Source organism: Callorhinchus milii, unplaced genomic scaffold (genome assembly GCF_018977255.1).
Source record: "Callorhinchus milii isolate IMCB2004 unplaced genomic scaffold, IMCB_Cmil_1.0 Scaffold1, whole genome shotgun sequence".
Lineage (NCBI taxonomy): Eukaryota > Metazoa > Chordata > Chondrichthyes > Chimaeriformes > Callorhinchidae > Callorhinchus > Callorhinchus milii.
In genome coordinates, this window is record NW_024704742.1 from 95,052,424 (window position 1) to 95,075,580 (window position 23,157).

A 23,157-nucleotide genomic window follows, 5' to 3' on the forward strand; every position below is an offset into this window, starting at 1 on the left:
AATTTCCATTTATAAAACGTCTCGGTTAAATACTGCAATTTGATATTGATAAGCCATGGCTGTCAAGACCCTTGGCATGTCCTCTTGATGTGAAAGACACCATATAAATGTAAAATTGCATTGTACTTGCTCCATGTTCCCTACCCTGTCCACCCCACCATCGGCAGTCGGACCTTCAGCCTTTCTGATCCCAACCCCAGGTTCAGGTGCAAAAATCCTTGATAGTCCAGCACCTTGGGATGTCCTTCCGACCTGAAAGGCGCTATGCAAATTTGTTGTTGTTGCCTTTTAACGAGGCACAGTGAAAAAGTATTTGTAATTTGGGGGGCTATTGAGGAGAGAGAAAATATTTGGTGACATAAATGTACAAATGACTTAGTGAAAGATTTGGATGGCATTTTTACATCATTGTGGGAAACAAAAATTGTTTGCTCAACACTGCTTCATGAGACTGCAGGATGGGCTGGCCTTTTGTATTGGGGTGATGTTTTGGTATATTCCATGTAACTAATTCATACTTTTATCTTGTTACAGTTTTTTTTGCAATATACAGACGCCGGTTCAAAATTTGTATTTGGTGATGCATTCACACATCACTATATTGCATTTAAGGTCAGTACAAAAAATAAACGTTTAAATATTTGATGCTTAAAAAGTTCTGGTGGTACCATAGTTGAGAAAGAATTGAGTAACACTTTAATGTTCCCATTTAATCACTAGGTCCTCCCAATAGTGATCTTTTTCAGCACAGTGATTTCCATACTGTATTATATTGGATTCATGCAGTGGCTTATTATGAAGGTAAGTTGTGAGCAGCTTTGAATTCTTATTAAAAGTCTTATTATTACCTTTCTAATGGTCAAGTACAAAGCCCACTTTTAACACAGCGAAAAGAACTGTACACAGTAATCTAGGTGCAGCCTGATTGGACCATATACACCTTAAGCTTGACTTGGCAATATAGCCCAGCAACCCATTTGTCTTGTTTATCTTTGTTTCAACTTTTGAGCAATGAGTTAACAAACACCTCTTTCAACTTCCCAAGCTTTCCTGAAGCTGATAGAATAAATTAAACTTATTGGCATTAATATTAGAAACTTAAAGTAAGACCAGCAGTACACAAATAATTTTCAAAATGGATGCTTTAAGTTAGTTAATCATGGGGGTGCTGGATAGCCAATTAGAAATTTCCAATATAGCCATATAGTCCATATAGCCAGTCCACCACTTCCAAGCACAGGGCTAGTACCACAGCATCATTGTTAATCTGCCACTGTTTCCTATCTCCAACCACCCTCCACTTGCCAGTAACGAGCCAAGCAACAACAACAACAACAACTTGCACTTATATAGTGCCCTCCACACAGGGTAGCGTCTCAGAGGGCATAACAGTTGCGGAGCCTGTCTATGAGTCAGGGGGTGGGGGGCAGGAGATGGCCGTAAGCACAGTTGAAGAGGAAGGTATTCAGGCAGGACTTGAAAAAGGGGAGAGAGGGGGCAAGGCGGAGGGATTGAGGGAGAGTGTTCCAGAGTTTTGGGGTGCAGTGGCTGAAAGCGTGAGGAACGAGCAGGAGGCCATTGTCAGTCGACCGGAGGCGCCGGGTGGTGGATTGGGGAGTGAGGATGTTGGAGAGGTAGGGAGCTGTCAGAGAGTGAAGGGATTTGAACATGTGTGTGAGGTTCTTTAAGTCGATCCATTCGGTGATGGGGAGGCAGTGGAGCCTGGCCAGAACTGGTGAGATGGGGGTATGGAGTTTGGTCCGGGTCAGTATTGGGCAGCAGAGTTCTGAATGAGCTGGAACCTTTTCAACAGTGGAGCTGGGGAGACCGGTGAGGAGTGTGTTTGAGTAATCCAATCGCCGAAGCCCTGAGGTTGCCGGCTCCCATTGATCAGTTCCCCGCAGCGTAGGTGTCACTCAAGGCCACCCGTTGGTGGAGTGCACCAGAAAAGGGGGATTGAGGGGAAAGACAGGATTTACTATGTATCCTTATTAAGGACCGCTGAAAAAGCCCCTCCCAAGCGTGGGTCTGGGGGCATTGTTAATCCGCCTGGCTATTCAGATGAATGTTAAAAATCCATGGCACTATTGAAAAACAGAAGGGAATTTTTTCTGGTGTCCTGACCAACAATCCCCCTGCAAAAATTGGTTATTTATTTCCTGGCTTTTTTCTGAGACATTGCTGAGCGCAAACTGGCTACTGCAATTACTAGCCTCTGTAGTAAATCCTGTGAAGCACTTTGAGACATTCTGCTGATATAAAAGGCACTATACCCCAGCATCCTAACAAAATTGGATTCTACTTATTCTCATAGATTATTTGTCAGAGAAAATTGTGCAATTAACAAAGATTTGCAAATAGCCGCAAAGATAAATTTGCAAGGATCAAGACTCTGGGAACTATGGTCAGCAATAAAATAAAATCCCAGGAAAGTCAATAAAACCCTAAAATATTTGAAATGTGTGCATGAAATATTTAAGGGATTAGTGAATGTACTTTAGATTTGGTTACACTCAAGTGATTTTACTTAAGACACAATTCCAATTTATTTGATAAAAATCAGTATTTGTCAGGTTTTCATTATAAAGCATTGCGACACGTTACCCTGGCCAATGTGAAGGTTGCTGTATAAGTGCATGTTGTTGTTGGTACCTCTCCAACCTGCTGACACCCATCCCCTCTACCCTCCCCTTCGCTCAGCTGGCTCCGACCTCCTGCACATTCTTTGTCCCCTCTGTTCCACCAACAGCAGGTATGCTTTCAGCCACTCCACACAAAGACTCTGGAACTCTCTGCCTCAGTTCGTCCACCTTGCCCCCTCCTTGTCCGTCTTCAGATCACTTCTGGAGACCTTCCTCTTGACCAATCTATGGTCACTGCCCTCTCTCCCTGGCTTAGCGTCAAGCTTCTCCACTATTAAGTGCTCCGAGACAGTACGCCACATGAAGGGCACTGTATAAATGCAAGTTGTTGTCATAGGCAGTGGGTGGCTAGCGCGAGAGGAAGCTCAGTTCCCTTCAAAAATATGGATGACTGCTACCACCACCCCCCCCCCGAACCCCCACAATTCTCACTCCACAGGCTCCGTACCAATCTTAAAGATGGCTGTTCCCCTCCTTCCTCCGCACCATGCAGACACTGTACCAGCCTTAAAGATGCCCTCCACCTTCCTCACTGTGCAGACTTCAATGGATCTTGGAGTCTGTGGGATGATGACAATGGAGGCAGCCATCTTTAAAGCTTGCAAGGAGCATTGCACACTGAGGAGGTGGGAGCGGGAGGTAGCCATTTTTGATACTGAGGCTGCGAGTGTCTAAAAGGGGTCGAATACTCAGCGCCCCCCCACACCCCCACCTGGCAAAAAATATTTTCTCCCAACTCCTGTGGTGAATCTTAGTAAGAATTCCCAAAGCTAACTATTATTGTCTGTTTTATGTATTTTCTATTGTTTCAAACGTCAAAAATGGTCAAACTCTAGGTTACAAAGTCCATACAGAAGACTGACAATCTTAAAACCCAGAAATTGACCATTTTTGTAGTTCAAAAGAAAACAAAAAATCTGGAAAAAGTAAGGTAAAATGTCAGTATAATCTGTTGAAAATTATTTTAAAAATCCGTAAACTAGTAACCCTCAATATAATCCATTACTCAACCAGATTGTCCACCTAAGTACAGTGTGATGCAAGTTATTGTCATGAGGTTTCCTATCCAAATATTAATGCATGGAAATCTGAGCTACCTTCAACATAGGACAGCAATTGTATCCAATTTCACTGAGTGAAACTAAATACTTTAATCTCAGCTCCTTGGAACATCCTCCTGATGGCGCTAATAAATGTAATTTGTCGTTGTTGTTGAAACTAAATAGGGATGTATCTTTACTGCTACAAAAAAAAAGGTTTCTGTCAGGAGAAAAGTGTCCAAAATATTTTTTCTTATTCTTACAATATTACAGCATCACAGTTTATTTTGCTGAATGATACAGACCAGATTTTTAAAGGTTCAATTGATAGGAATGTCTTTGCAATAATATCCTGTGTTACTTTAGACTGATATTCCATTTCCATCAAGGTTGGCTGGCTCATGCATGTTACCATGGGAACGTCTCCGATGGAGTCAATGGTGGCAGCAGGAAGCATATTTGTGGGGTTGGTGAGTAGAACTAATCAGTCAGTGATATCTACAAAGTTCACCCTAGTCTTTGTCATCCATCAGAATTAAAACACTATGTCCGAGCCACATGACTTTACACTTCAATCCCAAATCTGGCCAAGATAGTAAAACCAAGTCACTTTCCTCAAATGATAATGTCATATGTGGTTTCACTTTAGCTCCACAAACCATGAAACCAGGTACAATGGTCTTCCCTTCTTGTCAATTTTCAGGGGACATTTTGACTTTTGTTGTTAATTCTGCCTGCCGCACCCAGTACACGTTGAATGCTCTTTATTCAAGTGAGAGCTTTAAGAGTAAGTATTAGCAGGCTAGTCAACCAGTATAGTGTGATGGTGGATGCATTACAGCCTGTTCTCACAAACACACAATTTGCAGTGACTTGTAAATTATTTATTCAATTTTATATTTGTTTTTTGTGCTGTAATCTTGAGAATCCCAGTGCTTCCTGCTTCAGGAATCACTCTTTAACCAATTGGGCTGAGTGGCCTACTTCTGTGCCTTATCACTCTGTATAACTCTATGACGAGCCTGAGAAGTGGAATATTACAAAAATCGAGGCCTACCCCAGTCGCTCATTGAGATGTGCTGACACCTAGTGGTTGATCAGTCTTTCAAATTAAATACATACGTAGTTTGCATTTAAATGAATGTCCCAGGTGTTAATTATTTGTATATATATATTAATATAATAATCCCTGCATTTGATATAGCACTTTTCACGGCTTCTAGACATCTCAAAGTACTTCACAGAATATACTGTAAAGTGAATTGACTGTATACTTATGGGCGAAACACGGCAGCCATTTGCCCACAGCAGTGTCCCACAAACAGTCGTGGAATGAGTGACCAAATTATTATTGGTTTTTTTTTAGGGATTATTATTTCCGTAGAAGTGATCCGCCAATTGACTAACAACTTACTGCTACTTACTGGTTCCTACTTACTGCTAGGTAAACAGAGGCGTGTGGAGTAACAAAACTCAAACCCACATCTAACCATTGAGCTCCAGGACTCCATTACTTTTATTTAATTATGAAATGCCGCAAATTCAGATCTAATTTATTTTTTATGTGCAGTCAAATTATTTGTATGTTTACGTGCACACGCAGACCGAAACCCCACTCTTGATTCGTCCGTACCTCTCAGATCTCACAAAATCTGAGATCCATGCTGTCATGACTGGTGGGTTTGCAACCATTGCTGGAACTGTCTTCGGGATCTTTATTTCATTTGGGGTGAGTGACCACAAATAATCGTTATTATCCATTTCTTTATAATCCTTACATTTGATACAACACCTTTCATGTCAGCAAGATGTCTCAAAGCATTTCACAGGATTTTAGTGTAGTGACAATATTTATAACCTTATGTTCAAGATTATACTATTGAACACAATCTGACATTATGTTCACTCGTAAAGGAAAGCTTGTGAGAAGCTTGCATCTGCATACCTCTGGCTCTGATTCCATCAATCTCCACAGCTGTTTACTCAGGCTGAACTTAGTGGTACACAACTTTAGTGATCTTCTTGATACTGCACCACATTAGATCCGTTGCTAAGATTGCCTTTACCCACCTCTAGAACAATCCCTAATCATGCCCTTCCCTCACCCCAGTGAAATCTTTATCCATGCTTTCCCCACCAGAAGGATAGTTTTCCAATGCTCTCCTTACCAGCCTTCTGATCTGCACTCTCCAAAGACTTCAACTGATTCAAAACTCTGCAGTCCAAGTTTTCTCCCACACAAGAGTCTGCACACTCATTTCACCCCCAACCTTGCCTAACTCTTTTAGCTCCCAATGCTTCAGAAAATGTAGTTTAATATATTTCTCCTGGTATTCAAATCCTTCTATCATACCTAGGTATTCTCCTCCAGCCCTGTTCCAACCTGCACACTCCTCATCCTGTCACTCTGGTCTATTCCTCACTCTCCACTGCACTATTGGTGTCCAAGTCTTCAGCTTCCATGTCCCTGTTATATGAGACTCTCTTCCAAAACCACTTTGTCTTTCTACCCCTTCTCTGCCTTCCAAAGCATTAGTCTTTGGCCTTACCTTTGGTCAACATCTTTAAATATCCTGTTAACTTGTTCAGTATTCATCATAATATTTGTTAAGTGTTCTCGAATATTTGTTCAGTGAAAGCCAACAACAGGCAAATTGTTCCTGAAAGCTAAAGAATGGATTCTGTTGAGACCTAAGCTTAGGTTTGTGGTAATACAAAGATGACAGTAAATTGTCAAAAAAAAACAGGCTGAAATGTACAAATAGACTATACTATTATCTTAAGGACCAGCAAAATGTCTGATGTTTAAAATACAGGTTTCAGCCTCCCATCTGTTGACAGCCTCAGTGATGTCTGCTCCCGCTTCTCTGGCTGTTGCCAAACTCTTCTGGCCTGAAGTTGATCGCTCCAGAGTAGGACTCAAAACTGTTCTTAGTTTGGAAAAAGGGTAAGTTCCTCTTATTCCTCTCTTACAACTTACAACAATGAATGGCATGAAGGCAGGAAGGTTATTAAGGCTATTAAGTAGGATCAGTGGGTTGTATCGCTCCATAAAGGAATACAACTGCACAATAACAATCTCTGGCTGAAGTCTGTTGTCAGTTATGGCTGGAGGGGTCATTCTGGGATGGTGCCAGTGTTACACAAGGCCGGTGCTTTACAATAGACCCAGAAGGGTATCCTTAGGGTTTGGAGGAAGCATTAAACGGAGTTGGCATCTGACCCAATAGGACATAGCAAGAATCCATCTGAATGGAGGGTGGAAGAGCTGGCGGGAAATGGGCCAAATAGATGGACTTAATGGCTCAGTCTGCTGGAAGGAAGTGGACTCAGCACTGTGTCACCTTGCTAATGGTAAGGCATCAGGTGCAGACAGCATTAATGCCGAGTTCCTAAAAACTGCTCTGAGAGTGGCCACAGAGAACAGTGAGTGTCTTACAGAGCTAAGCCAGGAACCTAGACAAGTCAACACAGTGGTCACTGAGGCGAGCAATTCATTGGTGTTTCCCAACTGTCTCAAGACAGTCCTCCCGACATGAAAAGCACTATATAATACATGTAAGTTGTTGTTGTTTCAGAGTGTCATTGTGGGATCTATCCACAAGAAGAGTGATTTTAAGACTGGGAGCTACCAAGGAATCTTACCGATTTCAGTAGTTCTTCAGGTAGTCACTGCACTTATACTGTATTGCATGATTCCACCTATGTTTCATTCATCGATTTCCACAAGGTCTTCAACCCAATGCCTCATGAAGCACTTAGTGTATATGTATATAAGGGATCCTGTAGCTCAGTGTTTACAGCACTCACCTCGCAAGCAAGAGACCTGGGTTTGATTCTCGGCAAACAAAACCTTGGGTAAGTTTCCTTACTCCACATGCCTTCCGTTTCCATTTTCTTTAGTGTTTCTTTTAATATTTCTTTCATGGCTGCTGATACCCTTCTGAGGAGTTGTATCATATGTTGTAACTTTTAATCTTACTTCAAACTCTTTCATTAACCATCTCTTTACAAAACCCTTCCTGTATTTTTTTCAATACGTCTTCACTTTCTAGTGATGCAGTTTTTAAGCATTCCCATTTTGATTATTTCTGGGAGTCCAATCAATGTTTCTGCTCTGGTTTTCTCAATGTCAAATATTACTTTATGTGACTTGCTTTTATAGAGCAATAACAACAAGATTACATTTGTATAGCACCTTTCACGTCGGGAGGACGTCCAAGGCCTGGACAGTGTACAGCATTGCAGCACTTCTATCTCTACTCTTCCTACTGTCTCTGTTTCCCCCTTTGTTATACGCAGTGAGTATTCCTTGTCCCTTTCTCATTTTATTCTCCCAATCTTTGGTAAATCTCCTATGACATTACACTTGCTTGGGTTCCAGTGTCCAGCTTGCATTATATATTTTCTGTCCTTCCATACACCTGAATGATATATTCATCATATCTCCTAAAGGCATCTCCACGTCTCTCTCTAGTGTTTTGAAATATTATTGTGCCTTTTCTGCTGCCCACATTTAAAAATATTGCATTTTGCTATATTTGTAAGGTAGTGACTATTGCAAATATCTGTAAATCCAGTTCTAACTCCTATCAATTATGTTGTAAGTTTCCTATTACATTCAATGGTCTTGGTATTTGCACATGCCTTGATAGTTAATCTTTTTCTGGCATTCCCAAGCTCAAGTATGTGTTTGTTTTCCAATATCGGTGTCCACTTGCTTTGTCTTTTCCAGTCCTGATTCAGTTCACTTCTGATATCATGTACTCACTCAGTACATGGAGTGTAATTGAGATTATTTGTGTCTTTACCAAATGATACTGATCCAAACTCTACCTTAATACTCCCTGTACCCATTTTCCAGTGTTCTTTTGCATCAGTCTTTCATACCCTATGGGTCAAAGATGATCAGTCCCCAAACTGACTTCCCTAGACTCAACCATACAATTGTTGGTGCCCCTTAAAATGATATCACCCAATTGCTTCTATTTTATTCTGCAGGCAAGGAAGAAACATAATAGAAGCTGCCTGTCTTGGAGCCTCCACCTCAGTATCACTTGTGGCATTGATCGCTGCCAATCTTATTGGGTTCCTGGCTCTTCTGGCTTTCCTTAATGCCACACTATCCTGGCTCGGAAACATGTTTGACTGTCCTCAGCTCAGCTTTGAGGTAAATTTCTGTCTTTATTTTCTTCCACATGTATTCTGTCCAGGGTTTTGAAGCATAAAAGTTTGGACAGACGGTGTTTCCACAGTGAGCAATGACCTGGAACAGGTTACCAGGAAAGATGGTAGAGTCCCGGACATTGGACTCATTTAGAAAGCAACTAGTACAGGCAGGATTGGAAAGGGCAGTAGTGTTAATATTCTAGATTGTTGAGATTTATTGCACTGAAGGGTCTTCTTCATGTGAACCTCTCCTGATATTTAATGTGCGGCTGATGGAACTGGAATCCTCATGTTTAAAACAGAAAACGTGTGGAACAAGAGAAGGCAATTCTGTCAATGATTCTGCTCTTTCTGATGGACCACAAAGAAATTTACAGCCCAGATGAAGGTCATTCAGTCCAACATGTCAAGCCATGTAGCAGGCATTGATAGGGACTCTTTACAATTTATTTCAGGACTCCCAGTTTCCAGAATTTGCCGAATCCTTAAATTCAGCCTTAATTTTGAAGCCAGTTTTCAGTAAGTTCTTTTAAGTTTTACAGAGAAAACAACTTCAAACTTAAGACTGAATTCAACAATTTGTCAAATTCTGGACACTATTAGATGTTACATATATGAAAGAAGTAGAGACCGAGGTGGAATTTCTCCCAAAAATTAGGAAGCAAACTAACCTATATCCATGTGGGAAATCCATTAACTAGGCAAGTGATTAAAACACATCTTTCATAAGTTGTAACTTTTCTTCCAGTTGATTTGTTCCTACATCTTCATGCCCTTTTCCTTCATGATGGGCGTGGACTGGGATGACAGCTTCATTGTTGCTGAACTTATAGGAATAAAAACCTTCTTCAATGAATTTGTGGCCTTTGAAAAGCTTTCTGTATTGATGAATAAAAGGCTTTCGGGTGAACCCGAGTACATTGAAGGAGTGAAGCAGTATCTGTCTGTAAGTAAATGGGAATTTCTTTATAAAGGGAGCATGGATGGCCTCTTTCTCATGCTAGCAGAATTTCGCAGAAGAAAAGAAAAAATGTTTTTCCTCTCAAATCATTAAATATTTTTGCTGCTTGGGTGCTTATCCTGTTTCATTTATTGACTCTGTTGATCTAGCCTCAATATTCAATAATTTAACACATTACCAACCCTCTGAGGGAAGAAATTCCTTCTAACTTGCCCTAACTATGCTAACAGAAACATTTTGTGAAGCACTTTGAAATAGTTTTGACAGGATAAGATGTTATATCAAATGTAAAGATTTCTATAATTATTCAAACCCTTTATTCATGGTTGTTCTTTTATAGATCCGTTCTGAAACTATTGCTACTTATGCCCTGTGTGGATTTTCTAACTTTGGATCTCTTGGTATTTTAGTAGGAGTGTTGGGTAAGTTTGAATTTGCCAGGTTCTCTGTTTCATAAATTGACTGACATCAAACCAAGATCCTGTTTTCACTTGGATGTTAAATATCCCATGATACTCTTTGAAAATAGAAGGAGTTTCTCCCAGCATCCTGGCCAATAATATTCCAGATTAATTTGCCACTCATGGCTGTTTGCGGCACTTTGCTGGTGCAAATATCTGCCATATCTGCCTATAAAATATCATTACAATTAGTGGGCCACCTCATCCTCCAGGCTTTCCCACTCTACATCATCATCATCATTATCTCCTCTTGTGACCGCAGCTATGACCACCTGATGTTGCCCTAGCTTACTTTGTAAATTCTTGATATGAGCCTGGCATCTAGTATGATCGCCAGTTCCCATCCCGATCTGTTTTAATTCTTCTCTTAGCACCCCTCGAGCGTCACTCAGCTCCTTCTGCAATCGACTAAACTCCTGACTCTTTGCTCTCGCTTCCCTTGTATTCTTCTTGAGCTGCCCTTGCCAAGTTAACAACAGCCTGCTGTTCCCCCACAAGGCAGTTCAATTCAGTAATTTTCATCCTCATCTCTTGTACCTGACGCCTCAACTCTCTTACAGTTTCTTGATGTCCTGCCTTCCCCTGCTTTATACGTTAGTTACTCACACTACAATACCTCAATGCATACTTATGCACATTTTTGGCACCTTTTCCTTTAAGGTGACCCGCTTGCATCTCTTTCTCAACCCATTCTCGGGCTTGAGTGTAAGGGTCTCGTGCACTGGTCAAGACACTCACTATACCCATTCCATTACAGAACCCTTAATCTTCTCCTTGTACTTTTCCCATGACCCTGTCATGTTGAATAACCCAGTTAGTCACTTGTCTGGTCCTGCTGCGGTCGCCATATTGTTGGGATCTGAACTCCCGGTGTTCGAGTCAAAAGACCAGACAATAAAGTTTTGTGGCTAACTCAGTTTATTCAAATATAAGCACAGCAAGAATACATAAAACATTTACTACCCAGTTCTGGAGCAGTCAGCGTGCTTTGGCCCTCTGCCTCTGCATGCCTGGGTTCCCTGCAGATTCTGCTGCTTTATGTCAATAACCTTTCAACTTTATACCTTTTTGTTCATCCAATCAATTATCAGGCACTTAGGCCTTTCACAACAATTCTTTCTGTTTCGGTGGATGTTAAAGATCCCGTGGCACTATTCAAAAAGAGAAGTTTCTCCAGTATCCAGACCAACAATCCCCCAAATAAAATTGGTCACTTACTCCATGGCTGCTTGTGGGACATTGCTGTGTGCAAATTGGCTGACACTTTTGATTACAGAGTCACTCCACTTCACAGTAAATCATGTGAAGTGCTTTAAGATATCGACAATGTGATAAGGCACTATACCAAATGTAAGCTCCCCAGCCCTGCAATAGTGTCAGTCTAGATTGGGTTACTAACATGAGGCATAAACCCACAATGTAGAGTTGAAAATATTTGTCTTCAGCTTCAAAGCCTTCCACAGCCTTGCTCCTTCCTACCTCTGTGACCTGCTAACTCCATATCAACCTGTCCGCTCCCTCCACTCAGCATGCTCCAAGTCCCACACCCATCCCGTCCCACCATCAGCGGTCGGGCTTTCAGCTTCTCTGCCCCCGCCCTTTGGAACTCCATCCCACATTCCTTTTGCTTCGCTTTCTCCCTTTGCCTCCTTCAAGGCATGTCTCAAGACCCACTCTTCGACCGCACTTTCGGTCACCCTCCTATCCCTACACTCCCTGCCCTCCACCCCTCCTGATCCCAATCCCCTCCTCGGGTCCAAATCCCTGTCTGTTCAGTGCCTTGGGACATCTTCCTAACGTGAAAGATGTTATACAAATGTAATTTATTGTTGTTTGTTGCAAGTATTATTAATATTATCAAACTGCAGTAGTTTGTGGAGTGGCATCATAAGTTGTGATTGTATTTACACTAACTAGAATAAGAGGGAAATTGGCAGAAATGTTGCCCCAATATGTCCTGAAATTCTAATCCCTGTGCTTGATGATATGATTATTACATTAAATATTCTGGACTAAATTGAGGTGAGGTGTTCTTTGAACCATTGCAATTGCATCTCAGTTTCATTGATCGTCTTTCTCCTTCAGTATCTATGGCTCCCCAGAGATCAGCTGACATAACAGAGGTCTCTGTTCGGGCTTTAATTGCTGGTACCATCGCATGCTTTATGACGGCATGCATAGCAGGTATGATTTTCAAGCTATTAGTCAAACAATTCACATGAAGATGACTTGAGAAGTTACCTAGCTAGCTTTACATACTTATCCCAGTGCAAACATTATAGGATGATAGATATTGGTTTAATGAATGATTTACGTCTATTGTCTATTGGCTTTATTAATGGTTTTTAAAGAACATGCCAGTACTATATGATGCAATGAAAATTGATCACAACATCAGATTGCGGTCGAACCAGTTTTGATCGCACCTGGTGTGATATGAAGGCATATCAGCAAGAATAATCTCAGTATTTATCCCTAGACCATGCTCATCTGATCATAGTAAGACATATGGAGATACCAAACTACAATTGGTAGCAAACCTCCTACAACTAAAACAACTAAAGTAACATATGCATAGGATAACACGTTGGAGCACCTTTCACAAGGCAATGTGGATCACCGAGAATTTAGTGCGCCACTGAGAACATTTCCATTTTCCAACCATTTTTCAGTCCTGTCATTATTCCCTCCTCCCCATCCCTTGTCTGGCGACTAGTAATTTGGTATCAATTGTAAGTACAAGAAGATTTGCGCTGTGGGTTCGAACAAGATTGATATGGAAATAATTTGAGTCGTGAATAATACGAAGAGTCTTGCCATCCCATCAATCTGGACTGATTTTGGGGAGGTTACTGGGTGCCTTAACACATGATAAAGCCCATCATCATGCTTAAGAGTATCCAAATCAAAGTTCCATATATGTATCCCACCTGCATATGGAAATTTCCCTGTGTCTGGAATGGAAAACACACTCTCTCCCTGGAGGGACACATACTGCTTACCTAATTCTAGAGAGTATTAGGTGCAGGCTGGCAAGAGCAAATGCTTGGGGACTCCAGAGTGTAACATTGGGGTACTGCTGGAATTTAACCAGTTAAGATTGCACAGCCTGTCATCGAAAGGACTGTCGGCAAGCTTTCCCACTGATTATCAAGCTAGGACCACCCAACCTTGTTAGGGCTTTGGCTTGCAGGGTTAACCAAAGCTGAGTGGCAAGGATCCCTGCCCCCCATGACTGATCTGGAACCGGGAACTCCCTGCATGCTTAGTGGTGGGCAACACAGCTTAGTATGAAGTGCGTGAGAGCATTGCCACTATCTTCCTGCCCACAGCTTGGTCACACATCCCTATCCATTGAGCGATGGTTCCACCATTTGCAGATGTGGAGTTTGAGCAACAGCTGTTTACCTCTCTGCAAACCAATCAAGGTGGATTGCAAGCCCTGGATGTATGAACATTTGTGCCCAAACTGGACTCCAGGTATTGCCTTCCAGTAGATTTTGACCCAAGCGTCAGAGTTTCCTCATCAGCTATCTGACAGACATCTGCCTTCAGTGTGATAGGAGGTCCTTTACAGGACAGCTTGTGATGTGTCAGCCACCTTGTTGTTTTCAAGACTTTACTTGATATTGAGACTTTAAACACCATTATTTGTTTTAAATAGGACTATTATACATTCCTGTCACAGATGTGACTTGCTCCACTTTTCTGGAGAATTCTTTCAATGCCTCAAGCTTACCGAGCAACAGTACACAACTGGTTCAATGCTGCACAGATCTTTTCAACAAGTACGGCAAGTCTGTAATCATTTCCATTTAATAGTTATCATTTCACAAAGAGATCTTCCTGGGGTCTCCTGGACAACAACCCTCCAACCAACTTGTTCTTTCACCTCATACACTTAAAAGGGGCAAATTAACAGAGAGACCTGGAGGTCCACATAAGCAAATCTCTGAAGGTGGTAGGGCAGGTACATAAAGTTGTTAAAAAATCATACAGGATACTAGGTTTTATAAATAGGGACATAGAATTCAAAAGTCAGGAGGTTATGTTGAATATTTATAAAATGCTGGTTAGGCCTCAGTTGGAGTACTGTGTTCAGTTCTGGACACCACACTTTAGGAAAGATGTTAGGGCATTGGAGAGGGTGCAAAGGAGGTTTACCAGGATGGTACCAGGATTGAAGGACCTTAGTTATGAGGAGAGGTTAGCGAAATTAGGATTATTCTCCCTAGAGCAGAGAAGATTAAGAGGGGATTTAATAGAGGTTTTCAAGATCATGAGAGGATTTGATAGGTTGAACCAGGAAAAACTGTTTCCACTGGCATGTGGGTCAGTAACCCGAGGACACCATTTTAAGATAATTGTTAAAAGAAACTGAGGGGAAGTTAGGAAAAAAAATTTCACCCAGCGAGTTGTTTGGATCTGGAATGCATTACCTGAAAGGGTAGTGGAAGCCGATTCAATAACAACTTTTAAGAGAGAAGTAGGTGGGTATTTGGGGAGGATAGGATTGCAGGGCTACGGAGAAAAAGCGGGCCAGTGGGATTGAGTTGGATTGCTCTTTTAGGAGCCGGCGCAGACGCGATGGGCCGAATAGCCTCTTTCTGTGCTGTATGATTCTATGATTCTATATCTGTTTGTGGAACTTTGCTGGCAGAAATGTCTGCAAAGTTTGCCCACAACAGTAAATTGCACTTAAAGGACACCTTTCAAGAAAGACGTACTTCACAGAGATAGAGTGCAAGCCCGAGCTAGGTGGGAGATATGTATGTACGTGCATGGGTGGGTGTCCCACGCGGGCTGGTGGGGTTGGAGGTGTCCAAAATAAAAGAGCTCAGTTTTTTGGCAGGTAGAAAGTGGAGTGGGAGCTAGCAAAGTAGAGGAATTCAGGAGAGATCCAGAAAGCGGGACACAGTGTCTGAAAACTTACAAGAACAAGTCACTACAGACGAGAGCAATTTGTTGTTTGTGCTACATTGGCAGAGGTGCCGTCCTTCAAATAAGGTGTTAAACCAAGGTCTTGTCCGCCTGTTCAGGTAGATGTTAAAGATTCCATCGCATTATTTGAAAAGAGAAGAGAGTTTCTCTTGGTGTCCTGACCAACAATCCCCCAGATTAAACTGGACATTTGATTCATGGCTGTATGTGGGACATTGTTATTTACAAATTGGCTGCTGGATTTGTCTACAAAATACATAATCACTAGACTTTACCATAAATAAGTGTTTTGAGCTGCCTCAGACATGAATGGCACTATATCAGAACATTGCTGTGAGCAAATTGGCTGTTGCATTTGCCCACAAATACACACACTACACTTTACAGTAAAATCCTGTGAACACCATTGAGATGTCTCGATGAGGTGGTAAGAAACTATGTCAAATGCGAGGATTCTTATTATTATACAACACTATTGTTCTAATTTCATTCCTTGATTATTTTCATTTTAGCACCATCGTGAATACCACACACTACGTCTTTGGAGGAAACTACATTCTTACTTCTCTCATTGGGTGTTGCAAAGTGATGGATTCCTCAACATTTGTTTGCATGTAATTAGATTCCCTACTGAAGAAAAGGAAACTGTGCCACAGGAAACAGTTGTGATGAGGTTCAGTCTGTTCTCGTCATTACTGGATTGTTCGGTCTGTATCATGTACTAGTCATCACCTGTACAAAACATCTCTGACCTACTCAGTGCCTGGTATCCACTCCATACTTTGGTATTAGAAAACCTGAAACAAAACAAATCAGTCCATTTTGGTAATACAGTTTTACAATTCACAGATCTCTGCTGAAAACGCCAGTAACACACCTGTCTCCGTCAAGCACACATATCAATTGGTGCAGCATGATCTTTATGTGTGTTGACTGCTTCGCCACTTCTTCTATCATCAAAAATGTTTTGTCAATAGCTGGAAATGTCCATAAACTACAACACAAATTACATTGATAAAGCACCTTTCGTGCCAGGAAGATGTCTCAAAGTGCTTTACCCAGTGCTGGGAAGGGGGGAAGGGTGTTGACTGAAAGTGTGGTCAAAGAGGTTGCCAGGGTGGAATGGAGGGAGGGATTTGAATGTGAGGACAAGGATCTTGAATTCCATCCACTGGGGGTGGGGTGATAGCCTTGCAGAGCTTGGGGTGCGAGACGAAACGGGCTCCAGAGTTCTGAATAGTCTACAGCTTGTGTAGGGAAAAACTGGGGAATCTGGAGTCTATCTTTAAACCAAGATCAACAACAAGAACTTGCATTTATATAGTGGCCCTCACGCAGAGTCCCAGAACACTTGATCAAAAACCGTACATCCACTAAATATGTTTCACATTTATTTTTGGAAAAAAATATTTATGTAATATAACCAGAACTGAGAAGTTAGTTAGATAGACTAAAAAAAAGACTTTTGACTGAAACAGAAGCTTAAGAGGGGATCCATTAGCATCTTCAAAATTGTAAAAGATTTTTTGAAGATAAATACTGAGATTATTCCTGCTGATTGATAAATTAGTAACATGGGAGCATGAGTCAGTATTGTCACTTTGAAAGTGAAGGGAATGTTAGAGGAAACTTTCATGTAGAGATTTATTATGGAATGTTCCTATTGAGGCCGAGACCTTATCAACATCTTGAAAGGAAATTAGATAATCATTTAAAGAGGGACAATGTAAAAGGGTTATGGGAAGGGGGCAGTGAATTGGGACCAATTACTGCCTTGTTTTCCTACAAGAAACACAAGACTATACTAGACTGTAGTTACTTGTGAAGCATTTTAAAACATTTTGTCATGTTGTGTGAATTATAGCCCTCCCACAGAAACATTGCTAACCCTTGGGATATTTACCACTCACAAAACTCCACATCACTCTTGAGAGATTAACATTCCAACCAGAACAATTTGTGAACTCCTCTCCCAGGCACAATCCCTTTTATCCAACTTCCCCCTGGGGTACTGCCAACTTTCCTATTCTCCCCACCCCCTAACACACAATCTCCATGTGTGTATAGCCATGACAGCAACATCAAAGTGTTTACACTACAATTTAACATTCTTATAACGCCTTCTCCATCAAAGTGCTCAGCAACGATCTCCAATTATCTTGCGAACAGAATTTAACCATGTGCTCCAGGACGCTACCCATGTGAAGGGCACTATATAATTGCAAGTTGTTGCTGTTAACCAAACAAATGAATTAAAGGCATTTTTAAAATAAATAGTTCAGCATCACTTTTTTATTCCGGTCAGCCAGGTGTCTGACACATGCGGAAACCCTTCATCACGCTTAAATGTATCCAAATCAACCTTAGAGGTCCCTGTTGCCACCTACACATAGAAATCCCTGTGTATTGTAGCACTTTGAGATACCAACTGTATTCAGTGCCTATAAAAGAATGTCTGAAAAATGTACGTTTGGTCATCTTTCCCCTCCTACTCCCATCCCCCACCCCAGCCCTGTGCCCATATTTTGAGAGATCTGCCTGATGTGAAAGGCGTGACACATGTAAATTATATTATGTTTACCCCCAAATGCCTCCCTTCTCCCTCCCCAACCCAGTAAAAATTGCTATCTTGCAAGATGAGTGTGCATGAACCAAGTACAAAATTGACATTCAGATTAAAAGTGCCCTTTAAAATGAATTTCTAACTAAACAAAAGGCTTTGAGAAAGGTTGCATTTAAATTTTAGTGTAGGATTAAGTGCAAATTGATGGGTGGGATGAGAGTGCACAACTCTAGATCCCTGTATAATTGTCAAATGGCAACAAAAGCACTTGGAATCACATTTGTTACTTTTGAAGCATTTCTTAAACAATTGTTGTTAATGGATTGTATGTTTCTGCTAAGATACTTGTCTTAAAAAGTATAAATCAGTAGAATTCCCAATAAACACATATTACTCCAACTGGAAAGCAATTTTCATTCATTTATCTAACAGTGATTTTCTCATTCCAGAGAGGTTTCGAGAGAGTGGAGGTGACCATAGGTACAGTCAAAAAGGAAGGTATTCAGATGCAAACTGAATAAGGGAAAAGCAGAGGGATTAAGGCAGAGAGTTCCAAATTTTGAGCACATGGTGGCTGAAAGTTTGGCTGCCGATTGTGGAACAGAGGGAATAAGGAGCGTGTAGAAAGCCGGAGCTAGCTGAGAGACGGCAATGTAAGGGAATGTAAGGGAATGTAATGGTGTGTAATGGTGTGGTTCTGATGGTTCTAGCATGAGATAGGAATCGAGCATTCAATAATTTTACGCCATTACACCAACAACAACAAAATTACATTTATAGAGCGCCTTTCACATCAGGAGGATGTCCCAAAGCGTTGAACAGTCAGATGTTGGGGCCTGAGCATGGGGGAGAGGTGGTGTAAGGGTGAGGGAAGGCAGAGAGGTGGGAGGGAGACCAAAGGCACGGTCAAAGAGGAGGGTCTTGAGACCGGCCTTGAAGAAGGCAAGGGAGGAAGCGAGGCGAAGGGACCATGGGATGGAGTTCCAGAGTGTGGGGGCAGAGAGGCTGAAAGCCACCGATGGTAGGGTAGGTCGGGTGGGAGACGTGGAGCAGGCCAGAGCCTGATGAGCGGAGCCTGATGAGTTAGAAGGGAGTCACCAGGTCAGAGAGGTAGGAGGGGCAAGGTCATGGGTGGCCTTAAAGGTGAGGATGAGGATCTTGAACTCGATCCTCTGGGGGATGGGGAGCCAGTGGAGTCGGGCAAGGGTGGGAGTGATGGGGTCACGGAGCCTGGTGCGTGAGAGTACACAAGCTGCAGAGTTTAGGATAATCTGCATCTTGTGAAGAGAAGAGTTGGGAAGGCCGATGAGGAGGGAGTTCTGGGGGCAGAGAGGCTGAAAGCCACCGATGGTAGCGTAGGTCGGGCGGGAGACGTGGAGCAGGCCGGAGCCTGATGAACGGAGCCTGATGAGTTAGTAGGGAGTTCCCGTAATCGAGCCTTGAGGTGACGAATGCGTGGGTGAGGGTTTTGGCAGCCTGAGGGGTGAGGCAGTGACAGAGTCTGGCAATGTTGCAGAGGTGGTGGTAGCCAGTGACGGTCATGGTGCGGATGTGAGGGAGAAAGGACAGTTCAGGGTCAAATAAGACACCCAGGTTCCTGACTGGCTTAGTGAGGTTGAGTGTGCAGCCATGGAGGCTGATGCTGCCAGTGCCCGAGTTGCGGAGGCGCTGGCGTGAGCCAATCAGGAGGGCCTCGGTCTTGCTGACGTTGAGTTGGAGAAAGTTGGCCCTCGTTCAGGACTTGATGTTGGACAGGCAGTCGGTCATGACCTCAGTGATCTTAGAGTTCAGGGTGGAGGCAGAGAGGTAGAGTTGGGAGTCATCCCCATACATGTGGAAATTTACCCCATGTTGGCAGATGATGTTACCAAGTTACATTAATTATGGGGAAAAGACAGGTAAATGAGACTGAAAGGATTACTATGACAATCATTAATTTAAGGATCATTATCATAAATTAAGCCACCATGAGCTAGAATCAAGGTTGACACCCAAGTAAGATCGCCATCTAATGGTAACAAAGAACAACACTTAGAACAGTGAAAGTACAGCTGAGCAACAGCCTCACCTGGCACATCAATGTATGATTTCCAGCTTGGAAAGCGCGGTGCCTGATGGAGCACAGTGAATCAAGAGCAACAAACATCAATACAACAGAGTAGAATAGAAGAATAGAGCAATTAGGGAGTCTACACTTGGGGAAATAGCAGATTAAACCAGCCACTTTATAATTTCTATGCACATCCTCAGGCAGATAGTTGTAACAGGATATAGCTTGGTATTACTGCAAGACAAAAAAAATCTGCTTTATTGAATATGGACAGTATTTTACATTCACAGAAATAGTATTAACAATGAGTAGCAAATTCTCTGCTGTGCAATACATATTAAAGCAATCTGGGCAAAATGATGGTTAATAATAATAATAATCCTTGCATTTGATATAGCGCTCTTCGCGTCTTCTAGACATCTCAAAGCGCTTCACAGAATAGACTGTAAAGTGAATTGACTGTATATTTGTGGGCGAAATGCAGCAGCCAATTACGCACAGCAGTGTACCATAACAGTCGACAGGACAGGAAGCTCGCTTTGCAGGCGAGAGACCTGAGTTCAATTCCAGGACGAAACCTTGGCCAAGTTTCCTTACCCCACATGCCTAATAATAATACCTCCAAAAAACAAAACAATAATAAATTAGTCATTTTCAATCCACGACTGTTTGTGGGACTGCTGTGGGCCATTGGCTGCTGTGTTTTGCCCACAAATATACATACGGTGAATATAAAATATTCACTTTACAGCATATTCTGTGAAGCACTTTGAGACATCTAGAAGACGTGAAAAGCGCTATATCAAATGCAAGGATTATTATTAATATTACTTGCCCAAGGTTTCACCCTGCCGGGAATTGAATCGGGGTCTCTCGCTTGCGAGTGCTCTAACCATTGAGCTACAGGACTCCACTTTAACATAGTACAAAGAATGGCATTCCAGTAAATGAGAGTATTTGGGGGAGAGAGATGCTAGTGAAGTCTTGCACAGTTTAGGCTGACACTCCAATACAGCCTCAGGAAACACTTGTTGGAGGTATTGTCATTTGGATGAGACAATATACCGAGAGTTTGTTTGCCTGCTTGGATAGATATTAAAAATCCCTTGGCATTATTTATTAAAAAAAGGAGGACCTCCTGGTGTCCTGGCTAACAATCCTCCAGATAAAATTGGTTCTGTCCTCCTTGTGGGGGGGGGGGAGGTAAGCAGGGTCTCCTTGGAGCTGCACTGGCTCCAAGGTGACTTGCCTAGCAATGGAATGTCAGAATCAAGACAGCCCCCTGTTGCGGTCTCGGTAGTTTGGTTCCTGAGCCAGGCAGTCTGCAGTATTCCAGGGCAATGCTGATAACAGCACAGCCAGCCTGGCTCATCGGCAGGACCTGGTGGCAGGGAGTCATCCCACTTAGCTCCTGTTAACCCTGCAAGCCAAAGCCACGGGTAGGGTGGTTCTAGCTGGACAAGCAGTGAGAAAGCTTGCCAGACACTAATATCAATGGCAAGCTATGTGGTTTTAGCTGGTTAGACTCCAGTAGTACCCCAACACACATTCTGGGGTCCCCAAGCCTTGGCTCTTGCCAACCTATGCTTAATACTTTCCAGAATTAGGTAAGCAGGATACGTCCCTCCAGGGAGAGAGTGAGCATTCCATTCCAACAATCTATCTCTGGGATTTCCATGTGTGGGTGGGATGCATAGAAATCTCAGTTTTGTTGGATACGCTTAAGCAGGGCGATGGCACCCGGCTGACCGAAAAAACATGTTTCCCCCACCGAAAAGAAATGGTTATTCACAGTTGTTTATAGCACATTGCTGTGTGCAAATTTGTTGCAATGTTCACCAACAAAATGTACAGTTTCTTCACTGTACAGTAAATCCTGTGAAATGCTCTGAGACGTTTTGACAACATAATAAACCACTATATCAAATGCAAGGCTTTTTATTTATAAAATAGCCATTCATCCTAATGTTCCTTGCAGAATTTTGTTGTAAAGGATTCAGTGTGGCATGTGCCTGTGCACATTCACGGAATAAACACACAACTGTATCATTACTAGTAATGGTTATTTATACTGCATTCTTTCCTTGTTTTTTCTATCATTGAGCAGCACTGCTTCCAGTCTGCAGTGCATCTATTCTTCCACTGAGTGGTGCTGCCTTACTAAGTTGGTATTCTGTCCATAAAAAATAAGAAGAGAAAACGTTTCATTTCCTTTTTTTGGTCAGCCGGGTGTCTGACACATCACTATGGTTAAGAGAAAGCAAGTCCAAGGAGTTTCATACATGCCACAGCCATATGGAAATTCCCATGTCTGGAATGGAACGCTCAGCTCCATTGGCTTCCCAGCTCCCAGTGGATCCTGCTCAAGATCCTTGTTCTCACCTTTAAATTGTTCTCATCTTTGGCTCCTCAGTCTGCAAGTCACCATCCATGGCCGTGCTTTCAGCGACTATGCGTTGAAACTCTGGAACTCCCTAACTCAATCTCTCCGCCTTGCCACATCTTTCCCTGTCTTCAGATCGCACCTGAAGACCTTCCTCTTTGACTGTGCTTACAGTCAGCTCCCCTTTCTCCCTAGCTCAGCATCAAAATTCGCCATTGTTCATAGTTAAACAATCCAAGACCCTGCCCTACATGAAGAGCGTAATGAAAAAGCAAGTTGTGGTTGTAGTCCCCAGACCTATTTGTCTGTGACATCTCTGTTAATCTCTGTGCTCGATTATCACCTCTCAAAGCCAGTCAGGAACCTCGGCGTTCTGTTCGACCCTGAGCTGTCCTTTCTTCCTCATATCCGCGCCACAACTGGCACCGCCTTCCATCACCTCCGAAAGATCGCCAGACTACGGCACTACCTCACCCCTCATCTGCTGAAACACTGGTCCACGCCTTTATCACCTCAAGGCTGGACTATGGGAACTCTCTCCTCGCCGGCCTTCCCGCCACCTCCCTCCACAAGCTGCAGGTCATTCAGAACTCTGCAGCTCGTGTACTGTCCCGCACCAGGCTTCGCGACCACATCACTCCCACCCTCGCTCGCCTCCACTGGCTCCCCATCCCCCAGAGGATCGAATTCAAGATCCTCATCCTCACCCACAAGGCCATTCACGGCCTTGCTCCCTCCTACCTCTCCAACCTACTATCCCCCTACCTACCTGCTCGTACCCTCTATTCCTCTGGCTCCAGTCTGCTCCACATCCCCCACCCCAACTGCCCTACCATCGGTGGCCGGGCCTTCAGCCTCTCAGCCCCCAGGCTCTGGAACTCCATCCCCCAGTGCCTTCGCCGCCTCCTCCCTTTCCTCCTTCAAGGCCAGTCTCAAGGCCTTTCTCT

At 42.7% G+C, this 23,157-nt stretch overlaps 1 protein-coding gene across 1 annotated transcript in view; it reads left to right on the plus strand.

Annotated features, from left to right (window-relative positions):
* LOC103187371 (solute carrier family 28 member 3) overlaps positions 1-18,176 on the plus strand; it is a 33,205-nt gene extending 15,029 nt beyond the window's left edge. Inside the window, exons 7-17 of the mRNA XM_042333410.1 lie at positions 535-612; positions 721-801; positions 4,072-4,152; positions 5,286-5,411; positions 6,499-6,629; positions 8,684-8,852; positions 9,600-9,797; positions 10,153-10,234; positions 12,359-12,457; positions 13,938-14,061; positions 15,727-18,176. Of these exons, the coding sequence (XP_042189344.1) occupies positions 535-612; positions 721-801; positions 4,072-4,152; positions 5,286-5,411; positions 6,499-6,629; positions 8,684-8,852; positions 9,600-9,797; positions 10,153-10,234; positions 12,359-12,457; positions 13,938-14,061; positions 15,727-15,832 (1,275 nt within the window). The 3' untranslated portion in view covers positions 15,833-18,176. The remainder of the gene's footprint in view (positions 1-534; positions 613-720; positions 802-4,071; positions 4,153-5,285; positions 5,412-6,498; positions 6,630-8,683; positions 8,853-9,599; positions 9,798-10,152; positions 10,235-12,358; positions 12,458-13,937; positions 14,062-15,726) is intronic.
* The last annotated feature ends 4,981 nt before the right edge of the window (positions 18,177-23,157 follow it).